Source organism: Oncorhynchus keta, chromosome 2, assembly GCF_023373465.1.
Source record: "Oncorhynchus keta strain PuntledgeMale-10-30-2019 chromosome 2, Oket_V2, whole genome shotgun sequence".
Taxonomy (NCBI): Eukaryota; Metazoa; Chordata; class Actinopteri; order Salmoniformes; family Salmonidae; genus Oncorhynchus; species Oncorhynchus keta.
The window spans coordinates 14,346,846-14,362,560 of record NC_068422.1 but is presented as its reverse complement, the minus strand read 5'-3'; the positions used below and the strand labels follow the sequence as shown (position 1 = coordinate 14,362,560).

The 15,715-nt window shown below is 45.2% G+C and overlaps 1 protein-coding gene across 2 annotated transcripts in view; it reads right to left on the bottom strand.

Moving 5' to 3' along the window:
- The window catches only part of cdc42ep1a (CDC42 effector protein (Rho GTPase binding) 1a), a 21,813-nt gene extending 6,098 nt beyond the window's left edge, over nucleotides 1–15,715 (bottom strand). The window contains exons 1-2 of one of the 2 annotated variants that reach the window (XM_035758164.2): nucleotides 15,554–15,715; nucleotides 4,599–7,536 (exon numbers count right to left, since the gene is read on the bottom strand). In XM_035758164.2, the coding sequence (XP_035614057.1) occupies nucleotides 4,599–5,058 (460 nt within the window). In that variant the 5' untranslated portion in view covers nucleotides 5,059–7,536; nucleotides 15,554–15,715. Of the gene's footprint in view, nucleotides 1–4,598; nucleotides 7,537–14,656; nucleotides 14,841–15,553 lie in introns of those variants that run through there. The other variant, XM_035758163.2, reaches the window with a different exon arrangement.

The window sequence follows — 15,715 nt, the reverse complement described above, 5'->3', positions numbered from 1 at the left end:
CGTGAGACATGAGGGTATTACCGTTTTTTACAATCACTTTGGCACTAATTTCAGAACCTTTTTTCTAAACTCTAGACACAAAACTCACAATACACATAAAGCTAAGATAATTTGTTCATTGCACTAAAATCACCTGTTCAAAATGACAACTTACCATCAAAGTATTACCATTTCAAAATGCAATTCACACATTACATCTGGATGACTGTCTATTAATTTCATTACAATGATCCAACTATCAATTGATCCAACTGCTCAAAATGATAAGCAACTGTTGCATGACTCTGAATGCAAAGTTTTATGGAAACTGATGAACAATAATACATGTTCAGATCATGAAAGTTTCAGGATAATGAGATCCACTGACACCAATTACTGTGGAACATGAACCAATTGGACTACATTATCTATGGATGTAATATTTCATCATCATTCTTTATCAGACGCTGTTTCGATGGTTCCATGTAACACTTTTCCAGACCATGTTTTCAGATTTGACATTACTGTACACTCACCGGCCACTTTATTAGGTACACCTATCTAGTACTGGGTAGGACCCCCTTTTGCCTCCATAACAGCCTGAATTATTCACAGTGTTGTACGTTAAGAGGTGCCCTTCTGCACACCACTGTTTTAAATGCCTGTTATTTGAGCATTTTTGGCCTTTCTGTTAGCTTGAATAAGTCTGGACATTCTCCTCTGACCTCTCTCATTAACACAGTGTTTTTCCCACAGAACTGCCGCTCACTGAATGTGTTTTGTTTATCGCACCATTCTCTGTAAACTCTAGAGACTGTAGTGCGTACAAATCCCAGGAGGGCAGCTGTTTCTGAGATGCTGGAACCACCATGTGTGGCACCAACAATCATACCACGATCAAAGTTGCTTAGATTACGGAGCTTGCCCGTTTTAATGTTTTGTCGAACATCAACTAAAGCGCTCTACTCTATATACTCTATATATTGAGTTGCAGGCAGTCACATGATTCACTGTTCGAAGGAGCAGGCCATTTGCGTTAACATGCAGGTGTACCTAATAAAGTAATTGCTTTTCCAATACTGCCAACTTGTTACTGATGATTGATTTCACATTGTGGTACGAGAATATAGGGAAATGAGTGGTATCCACCTTCAACAACATAGCGATAACATGGAGCCGGCAGGTGATCCAGGTCACAATAGAGGCCAAGCAGTTGGAGGAGGAAGACGAGGAGGACGTGGTGGTCAACGGAATGGCAGGGGACAAGCACCCCTTCTGAGAGGTGTTCGTGGGCCTCATTTAAGAGATGTGGGGGAATGTGGTAGAGGACAAGCACCCCTTCTGAGAGGTGTTCGTGGGCCTCATTTAAGAGATGTGGGGGAATGTGGTAGAGGACAAGCACCCCTTCTGAGAGGTGTTCGTGGGCCTCGTTTAAGAGATGTGGGGGAATGTGGTAGAGGACAAGCACCCCTTCTGAGAGGTGTTCGTGGGCCTCGTTTAAGAGATGTGGGGGAATGTGGTAGAGGACAAGCACCCCTTCTGAAAGGTGTTCGTGGGCCTCGTTTAAGAGATGTGGGGGAATGTGGTAGAGGACAAGGCAGCGGCAGCAATGAAATCCGAGCAACAGTTGTAGACCATGTCGTAAATCATGGCATGACAATGACTGAGGCAGCTACAATGATTCAACCAAACCTCAGAAGATCAACCGGGGCCTCAATCATCAGAACTTTCCGCAATGAGAACCGGTAAGTCTTCAGCATGCACTAAACATTAGACTACTCTCAATTGTCAAATGACTGTATACTGCATGCCAATGTGTACCACAGAGTAGGTGATGTGACTAAATGTGTTCTCAATGTACTTTTCCTTGCTGAATTGAGACTAGGCCAAATAGGGGAGGCAGAGGCAAAATTCTGACTGACCAACAAGAGCAGGCTGTGCTCAATTTGGTTCGGGACAGAAATGATATTCGCCTTACATAAATTCGGCAGCACATCTTGGACAATGAGGACTTGTTCAACAATGTGGAAGCCATAAGTTTGCCGACTATTGCACACATGCTGAAAAGGCACCAGGTGTCTCTAAAACAACTATACTGTGTGCCTTTTGAAAGAAATGCAGACAGAGTGAAGCAACTGAGGACTGAGTATGTTCAGTTTCAAGATGCCTGTTATGAAAAATTCCACAAATGCTACATCTAAATCAGTAATTCTCTTTCCAAAATGTATTTTTAGAGGGTGATGGAGCTGGATGCTGATGAAAAGCATCCCAAATTCCTCTTTTTGGATGAGGCAGGCTTCAACCTGGCCAAGACAAGGAGAGGTCGGAATTTCATTGGCCAGCAGGCAACCATCCAAGTACCTGGACAGCGTGGGGCCAACATCACCATGTGTGTGCGGCTATATCGGAAGATATATTGGATCATATAATGCAGCTCTCCTTGTAACCTTCCTTGATGAGCTAAATCAGGTCTGTAGAGCTGATGGCGTGACCTATGTCATTGTGTGGGATAATGTCAGGTTCCACCATGCTCAAATGGTGCAAGCATGGTTTCAGGCCCATCCACAATTTACCATCCTGTACTTACCCCCATGCTCTCCTTTCCTTAACCCGATTAAGGAATTTTTCTCCACATGGAGGTGGAAGGTATATGATAGGCGCCCTCACAAATAAGCCACCCTTCTCCAGGCCATGGATGACGCATGCAATGACATCACGGCAGTGTCAGGCCTGGATTCTCCATGCCCGAAGATTCTTCCCAAGATGTTTGGCTAATGAAAATATCCATTGTAGTGTGGATGAGAACCTGTGGCCAAATCCACAAGACAGAGTTGATGGAAATATAGAAGTACAGTAATCAATCCTTTGTTTAGCTTTTTACAGTAAGCCAGGTGAGGAACACTGCAGTGATGTTGTACAGTAAGCCAGGTGAGGAACACTGCAGTGATGTTTTACAGTAACCCAGGTGAGGAACACTGCAGTGATGTTTTACAGTAAGCCAGGTGAGGAACACTGCAGTGATGTTTTTCAGTAAGCCAGGTGAGGAACACTGCAGTGATGTTTTACAGTAAGCCAGGTGAGGAACACTGCAGTGATGTTTTACAGTAAGCCAGGTGAGGAACACTGCAGTGATGTTTTACAGTAAGCCAGGTGAGGAACACTGCAGTGATGTTTTACAGTAAGCCAGGTGAGGAACACTGCAGTGATGTTTTACTGTAGTTTTTTTTTTTTGTAGCTAATTATTTTTGCTTTGATTCAAAGAAATCTATGTTGTGATTTTATTGTATTTCATCAATACATTTCAGATTTTGTTCAATGATTCCACTGTGTCTGTAGTATTCTCTTTACTCGTCCTTTTACAGTGATGTATTTACGTGTAGAACCATAATGAAACATGTATCACCTATTTTGTACTACAATATTGTATGATTGTACGAACAACTGCACAGTGAAACTATCGGTATCTTGTGTGTGGGTAATCTAAATAGTATAGTATTTCATGATAAATGAGTTATTTGAACCAATGGTTCTGCAAGTGCAAGGTTTCTTTAAAGATAGGAATGCACAATGCAATGTTTTGAACATTGGACATCCTGTGTTACAAGTGATGACTGTTTTGTGTCTAGAGTTTTTAAATGTTTTATTATCACAAGGTTATGAAATTAGTGGCAAAGTGATTGTAAAAACTGAAATGTCAGTCACGCTGGGCCTCAGACCAAACACATAGCAGCACAGTCTGGCACGGCTCTCTCTTATCATCACACAACAAGCTGCTGAGGGTTGTTGTGTATGAACCAAGGTGATTCATCATGACAGCTGTTTTTACAGTTTGTCCAATGGCAGCTACTGCTTCTATGACTGACCATGTATCAAATCCAAGTCTCTTGCATGCAACAAGACTGTGTTAGCCTGCTGAGCTAAAGCCGAGACCTTAGGTCCAGGAGCTACTACAAGCCTCCATAGGTACAGTTGCATGTTCACTTATTGTGTGAATGCGTGCATACAGTGTGTGTGTGAATGTGTATCTCAATATGTGTGTATATTTATTTTACCTTTATTTAACTTGGCAAGTCAGTTACGAACAAATTCTTATTTACAATACCTACCGGGGAACAGTGGGTTAACTGCCTTGTTCAGGGGCAGAACGACAGATTTTTACCTTGTCAGCTCGGGGATTCGATCCAGCAAGTTACTGGCCCAACGCTCTAACCACTAAGCTACCTGCCGCCCCAAATGTATCTGAATGTGTGTGTGAATGTGTATGTTTGTGTGAATGTGTGTTTGTGAGTGTGAATTGTGTGTGTATGTGTGTGTGAATGTGTATGTACATATATATGTACGTACGGCGGCAGCGTAGCCTAGTGGTTAGAGCGTTGGACTAGTAACTGGAAGGTTGCGAGTTCAAACCCCCGAGCTGACAAGGTACAAATCTGTCGTTCTGCCCCTGAACAGGCAGTTAACCCACTGTTCCCAGGCCGTCATTGAAAATAAGAATTTGTCCTTAACTGACTTGCCTGGTTAAATAAAGGTAAAAAAAATAAAATAAAATAAAAAATAAAAAAAATGTGTGTGTATATGCATAGGTGTGTGTGTGAATGTAGGTGTACAGTAAGACTCACCATAACCATAAGTGGTCTCCTCCAGGGAGGTAGGAGAGGCGGGGAAGAGGTTTTTAGCAGGGCAGCCGTTTGGTGAGTCCACATCCAGTCGGGGGAGGGACACTGCATTCTTGATAATGGGGGATATGGGAGGGGGTGGCGGGGACAGGTCCTTGGATCCTCCCCTGGGACGCTCTGGTGTCTTCCGAACACGCCGGAGGGTCCGAGAGAAGAACGCCCCAATCTTGTTGTCAGGGCTTGTGACAGAATCAGCATCCCCGTTTCCGTTGGTGGCCCCCCCATGGTTGCTGAGGAACGAGGTGTCCCCGAACACGTCCCCTCCGCGGCCCACGTGCATGGTATGTTGGAAGTCCCCCAGCGGCGGACTGATCATGTCCAGGGTGAGGTCACCTTTGAAACGACGTTTCCCCTGAGAGCCGGCCACCAGGCTCTTCAGCCCAGGGATCTTCCCCAGGTTCATGGTGATGGCCAAGGGTACGGTCTTCTAAAAATGACAAAAATCCCTTTAAGTCCTCTAAAAAATGGGATGAAAATGTAGTTTCAAATATCTTTAGAGAAACTGTTACTGGAGAGTTGCTTTAGAAATGCTCCCAGGGGGATTGTGTGTCTCAAAAGTAATGATCGTGATCGTTTAGGTTTTGAATAGAATTTCAACATCAGGTTTTGTAGGGTCAACCTCAGTAATGGAGAAATCTATTGTATTCTCTTGTTATCATGTGCTGTTTGCAATTTCAGTCCCATTTGCTGCTGTTTGTTGTCATCCATATCCAGCTGGATTAAGTGGAGAGAAATGGAGGAGAAAAGTAAGCCGTTCAGTTCCTGGAATCCGCCTCCAGTTTGAGTGTGGTCAGAGACGCTGGGCTCGACAGTTCTTTTGGGCTTTGGGTTTATAAAACATCAGCTCAGGAAGAAGCCCAGTACCAGCTGCAAATATCCCTCCTGCGGTTGTACACTGGAACCATTTATTAAAATGAAGCACAAAAAATGTATTTGATGCTCCATCTAGGAGAGGCTCAGATTCAGCTATAACAACAGTCTAGGTATTCTGAGGGGACTTTCTTTGCTAGAGATTAATTTGGTGTATTGACATAGAACCAGGTAGGGGTCTGGCAGAACACTTCACTAACTGGAACATTCAGTTAGAGAGTAACTGGATCAGCTTTTTCTACAGACCCTGCCCTTCTGTTAGACATCAAAGTTCCGGGTTCCAAAGTCCATTGTTCTGGAACTTTCTAAATTTAGACCACAGTAACTCTCCTGTCGCTGCTCTCGTGAACAAATTAAACGTCAGCCTGGTTTTTCTGGGAGTTTCAGGGTATTTTGTTTCTCTCTCGTCCTGTGTCTTGCTACAACGTGAGGGCTACTTAATCATATCACGTCATATTTCACTGAAATACTTGTTTTATCCGTCTTTAAGAGCAGGGTAGGGACCCTCATTCAGCACTTCAAACTGATTTCAGCAGCAGCAGAAACCTTGTATATAAACATGCCAAGTTTGTTCCACCAGATAAAAACGCAGGGCCAAAAGTGCACAAAATACTGACAAAAGTCAGCAAAGAAAATCACGTATCTGACTTTAATTGCACAAAATACACCAGTGGGTCAACGCTGGCAGGAGACGGGCAAATCATTTTCCTGTGTTATCTTTAACCAGTGGAGTAATGGATATCGCTTTCCGAAATATTTTGATAGTGTAGAGTACACTGACAAGGTCTTCTGGTTCTTTTTTGTGCTTTCCACTGCCGAGGCCCTCCCACGCGCAATAGCCTGGCTTTATTAATGACTTGGAACAGACCTCTGAATGGAATTGCGTCACGGTTAAAGCAGACTTTCAATTTGCTCCTAACTACAGTCCCAGGTTCTCTCTAGGTCTCGACTTGCTGGCGTTTTAAGAGGGGCAGCTGGGAGCCGCAGAGGGAGGAAGCACACTTCACACCACAGACCAGAGGAGCGAGAGCAGTACCAGGGGTTTACTCACCAGACTTCTATTAGGTGTGATGTTGAACCTCTAGAGAGCACTAACCAGACAGTCATAACCAGACTTCATACAGTCAGAGTTCACACCACTACCTCAACATCTCTTACTAACTCTCCTGTGTGACTGTGAGCCGTAGAGGCGAAAGCAATCATGCCCTTCTCAGCCTGTGTGTGAATGTGAAGCAGACACTCCTCAGTTTCAATCATGTATTTCAAGAGGAGGAGAGGTATCTTGACCCCATCATACTTTACTAACAGAAGGGCCTGGAGCTCTGCTCTACTGTAATCCTGTTTCAGTCGGAGGATCTTTTGCCCACGCTCAGTGGGGGTCGAGTCTGTCCTTACCAGACTCGAAGGGGCTTGGAAAGAGAGAGATAGAGGGCCACTTAGTTGACCTTTGGTCTGACTCCTGCAGACACAGCTGTAGCGCAGAGGTTTATCCCCACCCGTCTATAAGGCACGCTCCTATATGTCTCCTATACGTCTCCTATACATCTCCTATGTCTCTTATATGTCTCCTATACATCTCCTATATGTCCCAGCATCTCCCCCCTGCCCTGTCCTCCTCCTCCTCTCCTTCTGGTCATTTGTTTTCAGAGGTACGCATATCCAGGCATCTGAGCAGGGCTGAAACCAAACCCTGTTATGTTAAGTCTCTAAAAGGTAATACGTTTAATGTAGTAATCCGGGCGGCTGTCTGTGTTTTCAGAAGCAAAAAGGGGGGACTTCTCTGGGGATTGGTTGTGGCCTGGATTAGCCCCTAATCCCTGGATCTCTTCTTCCCCTCGTCCGACCGTCCAGACTCCCTCTTTTTGGCCTTTCTCCTCCTTCCTTCTGGGCTCTGTCCTGGCTCTGACCTCCCTCTCTATAGGTCTGTGCTGGTTCTCTCCTCCAGGCCTGATCTCTGCTGGTTATCTGGATCTGGGAAGCGAACTTGGCCTCACTGAAAACATGTCGTCTGCTGTGGGAGAGATAGAGAGGGGGAGACAGGGAGTTATATATGGTAGGTCATGGTACCCGGTGCATAGGCAAGGCACACACAAGAATATAGTGAAACATAAATCATCTGGTGTTTGAAGTGCAGCTGGTACGGTCAATTTTGTGTATTCACCAAATTTTCCACTCCTTTTTCTACTCTAGTCTGTTTTTCTGACCCTACCCAAATAGTAACTGCTACAATAGTTTCTGTTAATTTAACTGGCTCAAAATTTCTAAACAAATTTTAAAAAGGCCAAAATGATACAAGCGGAGTATTCAGGGGGTTTCCTGAACATCTGTGCTTTAGGCTACACCACAGACCCATCCATTCCTCCTCCACCATGTATCTGCCATGCCTGTGAGCCAAGCTGAGGCACGGTAGATGTTCACTGCCTGGCATGTGAGGTATGGTATGGTATGGTGGTGTGCCAAATGGCACCCTAGTCCCTACCTTTGAACAGAGCCCATAGGCCCATAGGCCTGTGGTCAAAAGGATTGCACTCTGTAGTGAATAGGGTTCCATTTGGGATGCACCTAGATGTAAACCAGAGAAGCCCGGCTTCATCTCTGGCCTCTCTCTCTCTCTCTCTCCATCACATCACATCAGAGACAGACAAGGAGAACCAAACCACCTTCAGGCCTGAGACTGGCTGGCTGTGTTACTGTACTGGATCAAGTTCTCAGGGTTTGGAGAGATACACGCACAGACACACAAACACACACGCAAAAACACACAGCTAGATCAAAAGACTGGAGAGATGCGGTGTTTATTATCATGAATCTGTGGGCAGAACTGAGCGATTTCTGCTAGATGGGCAAGCGGCAAATAAAAAATTGGCTATATGGTAAAAATGTATGAAAACATAAATGTGCTTTTCTCTTCATTTAAGTTTAAGGTTAGCCATTAAGGTTAGCAGTGTGGTTCGGGTCAGGGTTAAGGTTAGGGTTAGGTTTAGGGCTCCCCCAGAACAAGATAACAAAAAACACGAACCTGCTGGAGAGATACTGTACTCTCAGTTATCTCTAATTGAATTGATTGAATGAGTCAGGATTTTATACAGAATAATGACTTGTCAGGTATCCCAACCAGTGTTCATTTGACCCATCTCCTCCTTGCCAAACTCCAGTCCCTTTTTTAAGTCCCTCCCTCACTAACTTAACCAGGTGAACAAACATACAAGATAAGACTGCATTTCTTCACTCCCCCTGCGACATCCAATTACCTTACATTCCTCTTAGAAGTTGCTCTATTTGAATCCAAGGAAAAGAGAGCAACACTTCTCCTAAACTAAGAAAACATTGTTGCTTCTTCAACAAACACCCATAGCTTCTTTTAATCTCTCTCCACCCCCCTCTTTACCCTTCTTTCTCTCTCCAACCCCCACTCTTTACTCTTCTCTCTCTCTCCAACCCCCACTCTTTACCCTTCTTTCTCTCTCCAACCCCCACTCTTTACTCTTCTCTCTCTCTCCAACCCCCACTCTTTACTCTTCTCTCTCTCTCCAACCCCCACTCTTTACCCTTCTCTCTCTCTCCAACCCCCACTCTTTACCCTTCTTTCTCTCTCCAACCCCCACTCTTTACTCTTCTCTCTCTCTCCAACCACCACTCTTTACCCTTCTCTCTCTCTCCAACCCCCACTCTTTACACTTCTCTCTCTCTCTCCAACCACCACTCTTTACCCTTCTCTCTCTCTCCAACCCCCACTCTTTACTCTTCTCTCTCTCTCCAACCACCACTCTTTACTATTCTCTCTCTCTCCAACCACCACTCTTTACCCTTCTCTCTCTCTCCAACCCCCACTCTTTACTCTTCTCTCTCTCTCCAACCACCACTCTTTACTCTTCTCTCTCTCTCCAACCACCACTCTTTACCCTTCTTTCTCTCTCCAACCCCCACTCTTTACTCTTCTCTCTCTCTCCAACCACCACTCTTTAGCCTTCTCTCTCTCTCAACCCCCACTCTTTACTCTTCTCTCTCTCTCTCCAACCCCCACTCTTTACTCTTCTCTCTCTCTCACCCCCCACTCTTTACCCTTGTTTCTCTCTCCAACCCCCACTCTTTACTCTTCTCTCTCTCTTTCCAACCCCCACTCTTTACTCTTCTCTCTCTCTCTCTCCAACCCCCACTCTTTACCCTTCTCTCTCTCTCTCCAACCCCCACTCTTTACCCTTCTCTCTCTCTCCAACCACCACTCTTTACCTTTCTCTCTCTCTCCAACCCACACTCTCTACCCTTCTCTCTCTCTCTCCAACCCCCACTCTTTACCCTTCTCTCTCTCTCCAACCCCCACTCTTTACCCTTCTCTCTCTCTCTCTCCAACCCCCACTCTTTACCCTTCTCTCTCTCTCCAAACCCCCCTCTTTACCCTTCTCTCTCTCTCTCCAACCCCCACTCTTTACCCTTCTCTCTCTCTCCAACCACCACTCTTTAGCCTTCTCTCTCTCTCCAACCCCCACTCTTTACTCTTCTCTCTCTCTCTCCAACCCCCACTCTTTACTCTTCTCTCTCTCTCTCCAACCCCCACTCTTTACCCTTGTTTCTCTCTCCAACCCCCACTCTTTACTCTTCTCTCTCTCTCTCCAACCCCCCCTCTTTACTCTTCTCTCTCTCTCCAACCACCACTCTTTACCCTTCTCTCTCTCTCCAACCCCCACTCTTTACTCTTCTCTCTCTCTCTCCAACCACCACTCTTTACCCTTCTCTCTCTCTCCAACCCCCCCTCTTTACCCTTGTTTCTCTCTCTCTCTCCACCCCCCTCTTTACCCTTGTTTCTCTCTCCAACCCCCCCTCTTTACCCTTGTTTCTCTCTCTCTCTCCAACCCCCACTCTTTACTCTTCTCTCTCTCTCAACCCCCACTCTTTACTCTTCTCTCTCTCAACCCCCACTCTTTACCCTTCTCTCTCTCTCCAACCCCCACTCTTTACCCTTCTTTCTCTCTCCAACCCCCACTCTTTACTCTTCTCTCTCTCTCCAACCACCACTCTTTACCCTTCTCTCTCTCTCCAACCCCCACTCTTTACTCTTCTCTCTCTCTCTCCAACCACCACTCTTTACTCTTCTCTCTCTCTCTCCAACCACCACTCTTTACCCTTCTTTCTCTCTCCAACCCCCACTCTTTACTCTTCTCTCTCTCTCCAACCACCACTCTTTACCCTTCTCTCTCTCTCCAACCCCCACTCTTTACTCTTCTCTCTCTCTCTCTCCAACCCCCACTCTTTACTCTTCTCTCTCTCTCTCCAACCCCCACTCTTTACTCTTCTCTCTCTCTCCAACCACCACTCTTTACCCTTCTTTCTCTCTCCAACCACCACTCTTTACTCTTCTCTCTCTCTCCAACCACCACTCTTTAACCTTCTCTCTCTCTCCAACCCCCACTCTTTACTCTTCTCTCTCTCTCTCCAACCCCCACTCTTTACTCTTCTCTCTCTCTCCAACCCCCACTCTTTACTCTTCTCTCTCTCTCTCCAACCACCACTCTTTACCCTTCTCTCTCTCTCTCCAACCCTCCCTCTTTACCCTTGTTTCTCTCTCCAACCCCCACTCTTTACTCTTCTCTCTCTCTCTCCAACCCCCACTCTTTACTCTTCTCTCTCTCTCCAACCACCACTCTTTACCCTTCTTTCTCTCTCCAACCACCACTCTTTACTCTTCTCTCTCTCTCCAACCACCACTCTTTACCCTTCTCTCTCTCTCCAACCCCCACTCTTTACTCTTCTCTCTCTCTCTCTCCAACCCCCACTCTTTACTCTTCTCTCTCTCTCCAACCCCCACTCTTTACTCTTCTCTCTCTCTCTCCAACCACCACTCTTTACCCTTCTCTCTCTCTCTCCAACCCTCCCTCTTTACCCTTGTTTCTCTCTCTCTCTCCAACCCCCCCTCTTTACCCTTGTTTCTCTCTCCAACCCCCCCTCTTTACCCTTGTTTCTCTCTCTCTCTCAACCCTCCCTCTTTACCCTTGTTTCTCTCTCCAACCCCCACTCTTTACCCTTCTCTCTCTCTCTCCAACCCCCACTCTTTACTCTTCTCTCTCTCTCTCCAACCACCACTCTTTACCCTTCTCTCTCTCTCTCTCCAACCCCCCCTCTTTACCCTTCTCTCTCTTTCTCTCTCTCTCCAACCCCCCTCTTTACCCTTCTTTCTCTCTCTCCCCAAACCCCCCTCTTTACCCTTGTTTCTCTCTCTCTCTCCAACCCCCCCTCTTTACCCTTGTTTCTCTCTCTCTCTCTCCAACCCCCACCTCTTTACCCTTGTTTCTCTCTCTCTCTCTCAACCCCCTCTTTACCCTTGTTTCTCTCTCTCTCTCAACCCCCTCTTTACCCTTTTTTCTCTCTCTCTCTCTCCAACCCCCCCTCTTTACCCTTGTTTCTCTCTCTCTCTCTCCAACCCCCTCTTTACCCTTGTTTCTCTCTCTCTCTCCAACCCCCCCTCTTTACCCTTCTTTCTCTGTCTCTCTCTCTCTCTCTCTCTCTCTCTCTCTCTCTCTCTCTCTCTCTCTCTCCAACCCCCTCTTTATCCTTGTTTCTCTCTCTCTCTCTCCAACCCCCCCTCTTTACCCTTCTTTCTCTGTCTGTCTCTCTCTCTCTCTCTCCAACCCCCCTCTTTACCCTTGTTTCTCTCTCTCTCCAATCCCCCCTCTTTACCCTTGTTTCTCTCTCTCTCTCTCCAACCCCCACCTCTTTACCCTTGTTTCTCTCTCTCTCTCTCAACCCCCTCTTTACCCTTGTTTCTCTCTCTCTCCCCAATCCCCCCTCTTTACCCTTCTTTCTCTGTCTCTCTCTCTCTCTCTCCCACCCCCTCTTTACCCTTGTTTCTCTCTCTCTCTCTCAACCCCCTCTTTACCCTTGTTTCTCTCTCTCCACCCCCCCTCTTTACCCTTGTTTCTCTCTCTCTCTCTCTCTCTCTCCAACCCCCCTCTTTACCCTTGTTTCTCTCTCTCTCTCTCTCCCCAATCCCCCCTCTTTACCCTTCTTTCTATCTCTCTCTCTCTCTCTCCAACCCCCCTCTTTACCCTTCTTTCTCTCTCTCTCTCTCTCTCTCTCTCTCTCTCTCTCTCTCTCTCTCTCTCTCTCTCCAACCCCCACTCTTTACCCGTGTTTCTATCTCTCTCTCCAACCCCCCCCCCCTCTTTACCCTTCTTTCTCTCTCCAACCACCACTCTTTACCTTTCTCTCTCTCCAACCCCCACTCTTTACCCTTCTCTCTCTCCAACCCCACTCTTTACCCTTCTCTCTCTCTCCAACCACCACTCTTTACCTTTCTTTCTCTCTCTCTCCAACCCCCACTCGTTACCATTCTCTCTCTCTCTCCAACCCCCACTCTTTACCTTTCTTTCTCTCTCTCTCCAACCCCCACTCGTTACCATTCTCTCTCTCTCTCCAACCCCCACTCTTTACCCTTCTTTCTCTCTCTCCAACCCCCACTCTTTACCCTTCTCTCTCTCTCTCCAACCCCCACTCTTTACCCTTCTCTCTCTCTCCAACCACCACTCTTTACCTTTCTCTCTCTCTCCAACCCCCACTCTCTACCCTTCTCTCTCTCTCTCCAACCCCCACTCTTTACCCTTCTCTCTCTCTCCAAACCCCCCTCTTTACCCTTCTCTCTCTCTCTCCAACCCCCACTCTTTACCCTTCTCTCTCTCTCCAACCCCCACTCTTTACCCTTCTCTCTCTCTCTAATCCCCTTTTACCTTTCTTTCTCTTGCCAACCCCGTATTGGGACTTCACACCTCTTAAATGTACATTTTCCTGGTTGCGTCAATCAAAGATTGTGGATAATTGTCTATAGTTCTGTCTCTGCCAAATGGATCACATGGGAGGAATGTGGGGCACAGGTACAATTGGCCAGGGTTCAAATAAAGGGATCTCATTGGACATGGCCAACTTGTAAGGAATACCTCATCATCAGATTCAGATTTGAGGTGTTTGCTCTGTCTTTTGGGTCCAATATGCACAACCGGCGCCTGGCTAAAACTGAAAACCAAACATCTATAGAGGCATGTGATGGTTTAAACAGTTCTACTGAATAGATCAATTAGACCTGCCTGGTGTTGCAAGCTAAGCACCAAGAGCACATTGCTATTGAGTAACAATATATAATAATAATAATATATGCCATTTAGCAGACGCTTTTATCCAAAGCGACTTACAGTCATGTGTGCATACATTCTACGTATGGGTGGTCCCGGGGATCGAACCCACTACCCTGGCGTTACAAGCGCCATGCTCTACCAACTGAGCTACAGAAGGACATGTTACCACAGAGCCTACCCTCTCCATTGATCTGCCTGATTCCATCTAGTGTTTCATGAGTTAGCTGTGAAGCTAACAAGCTCTCCAATCAATTATATTGGGTGATCTCCCTAATGAGGTCAGAGTAATGAGACCTTTGTTTTAAGTAGTGTTGCTACCCTTGACATTTGGAGAGGCTGCATCATTAATGTGTTGATATGTCAGTTAGTGGGTCCCCCTATGCAACAGTGTAATAACAGAGGTGCCTTATTGCTATTATAAACTGATTACCAACGTAATTAGAGCAGTAAAACTAAATGTTTTGTCATACCAGTGGTATATGATCTGATATACCAGGGCTTTCAGCCAATCAGCATTCAGGGCTTGAAACACCCAGTTTATAATGCATATAATTTGTGGACAATATTGTTGATCTGATAAGACCTAAGCATAGACCTGTTCTATATTGCAACACAAGCAACCCTAAAATATACTGCAGGCCAGATTATGTTTCATGACAAATTATGTATGGACAGACCCAAGACACTTTTCCCACAATAACATATGTGCATGTTAGGCTAAAGTTAGGCTACAGGACCATAGAACCGTATACATAGACTGCATACATAGTTCCAGATATAAAATATGATGACTTGATTGTGAATAGACAGTTAGGTAACATTAAACAATTTAAACAAACCAAAACAACTTTACTCCATACTTTACTTTCATTTGACACAGTGAGTCTATGGATATTTGAGAGATTACATTTATAGAAGGTTAGTGAATAGCCTTCATACTTAAACAAATAGCCGAATGAAATGGTAAACTGCATAAGCAAAACAAAAAGTTGAGCGCAAAGAAAAACTTACCTGGGCAAGTAGGCTAAGAGACATTGACACAGATAGGACACGATTAAATGGCAGTAGTTTTTTTATGATAACCCACAAAATCCGTATTTATAATTCAGAATGTATCATAAAGTACTGTGTCTTCTTGTGGCCGGTCTCGTAGCTGCACAACGCCGCTAGTGCAGTCAGCTTCAACAGAGTATCCGTGAACAAGGGGCTGGCTAGTCAAAAACTGACGTGGCCATCGTCGAATCAGCAGCAGAGAACATGCAAGGGGAATATACTGTATGAACGAGCACGCTTCTCTAACTGCAAGACATATTCCAAAATATAGCCCCAATGAGCAAACGTTTTTAAGGGTTCGTTTACAGTATGATTCATCTTTATATGTCCCATATAGGAAAGACACCTGTACACCTGAAGCTGTAGTGGGCAGGCTACATCTCCCAAAACGAGTTATCAATTGACCTGACTATACTTACCGTTTAAAACCCTCAGGTGTCACAAGCCTGATGTAAAATTAAACCATTCTGCCCACAAACCTGCCTCTATCCTCAGTCTGTAACGTCTTAAACATCAACAGATTAATGTATTTATAGATTATATGATTAATTTCTTTAATTCTGCATTCAATTTTCATGGCACAGAGTAATGAAACTGATTTCCAATATCTCTTTAGAAAGCACCACAGAGGCATCCAAAGCCCATGTTTTATTTATTTTATTTTATTTATTTCACCTTTATTTAACCAAGTAGGCCAGTTGAGAACAAGTTCTCATTTACAACTGCAACCTGGCCAAGATAAAGCAAAGCAGTGCGACAAAAACAACAACAGAGAGTTACATATAAACAAACGTACAGTCAATAACACAAAATAAAAGAAAAATAGAAAAAAATCTATGTACAGTGTGTGCTGACCTGTTCAACGGGATACTACATCCTTATCAACAGGAAGTGTCCTCAGATGGTCTTCAAAGCATTTCATGTCCTGGCTGCTAAATAGTTAACATTCCCAGCTTCTGGCAAAGCTGTTACAGTGATGATGACACCCCCTCTTCATGTTTTACCACTTCCCCAACA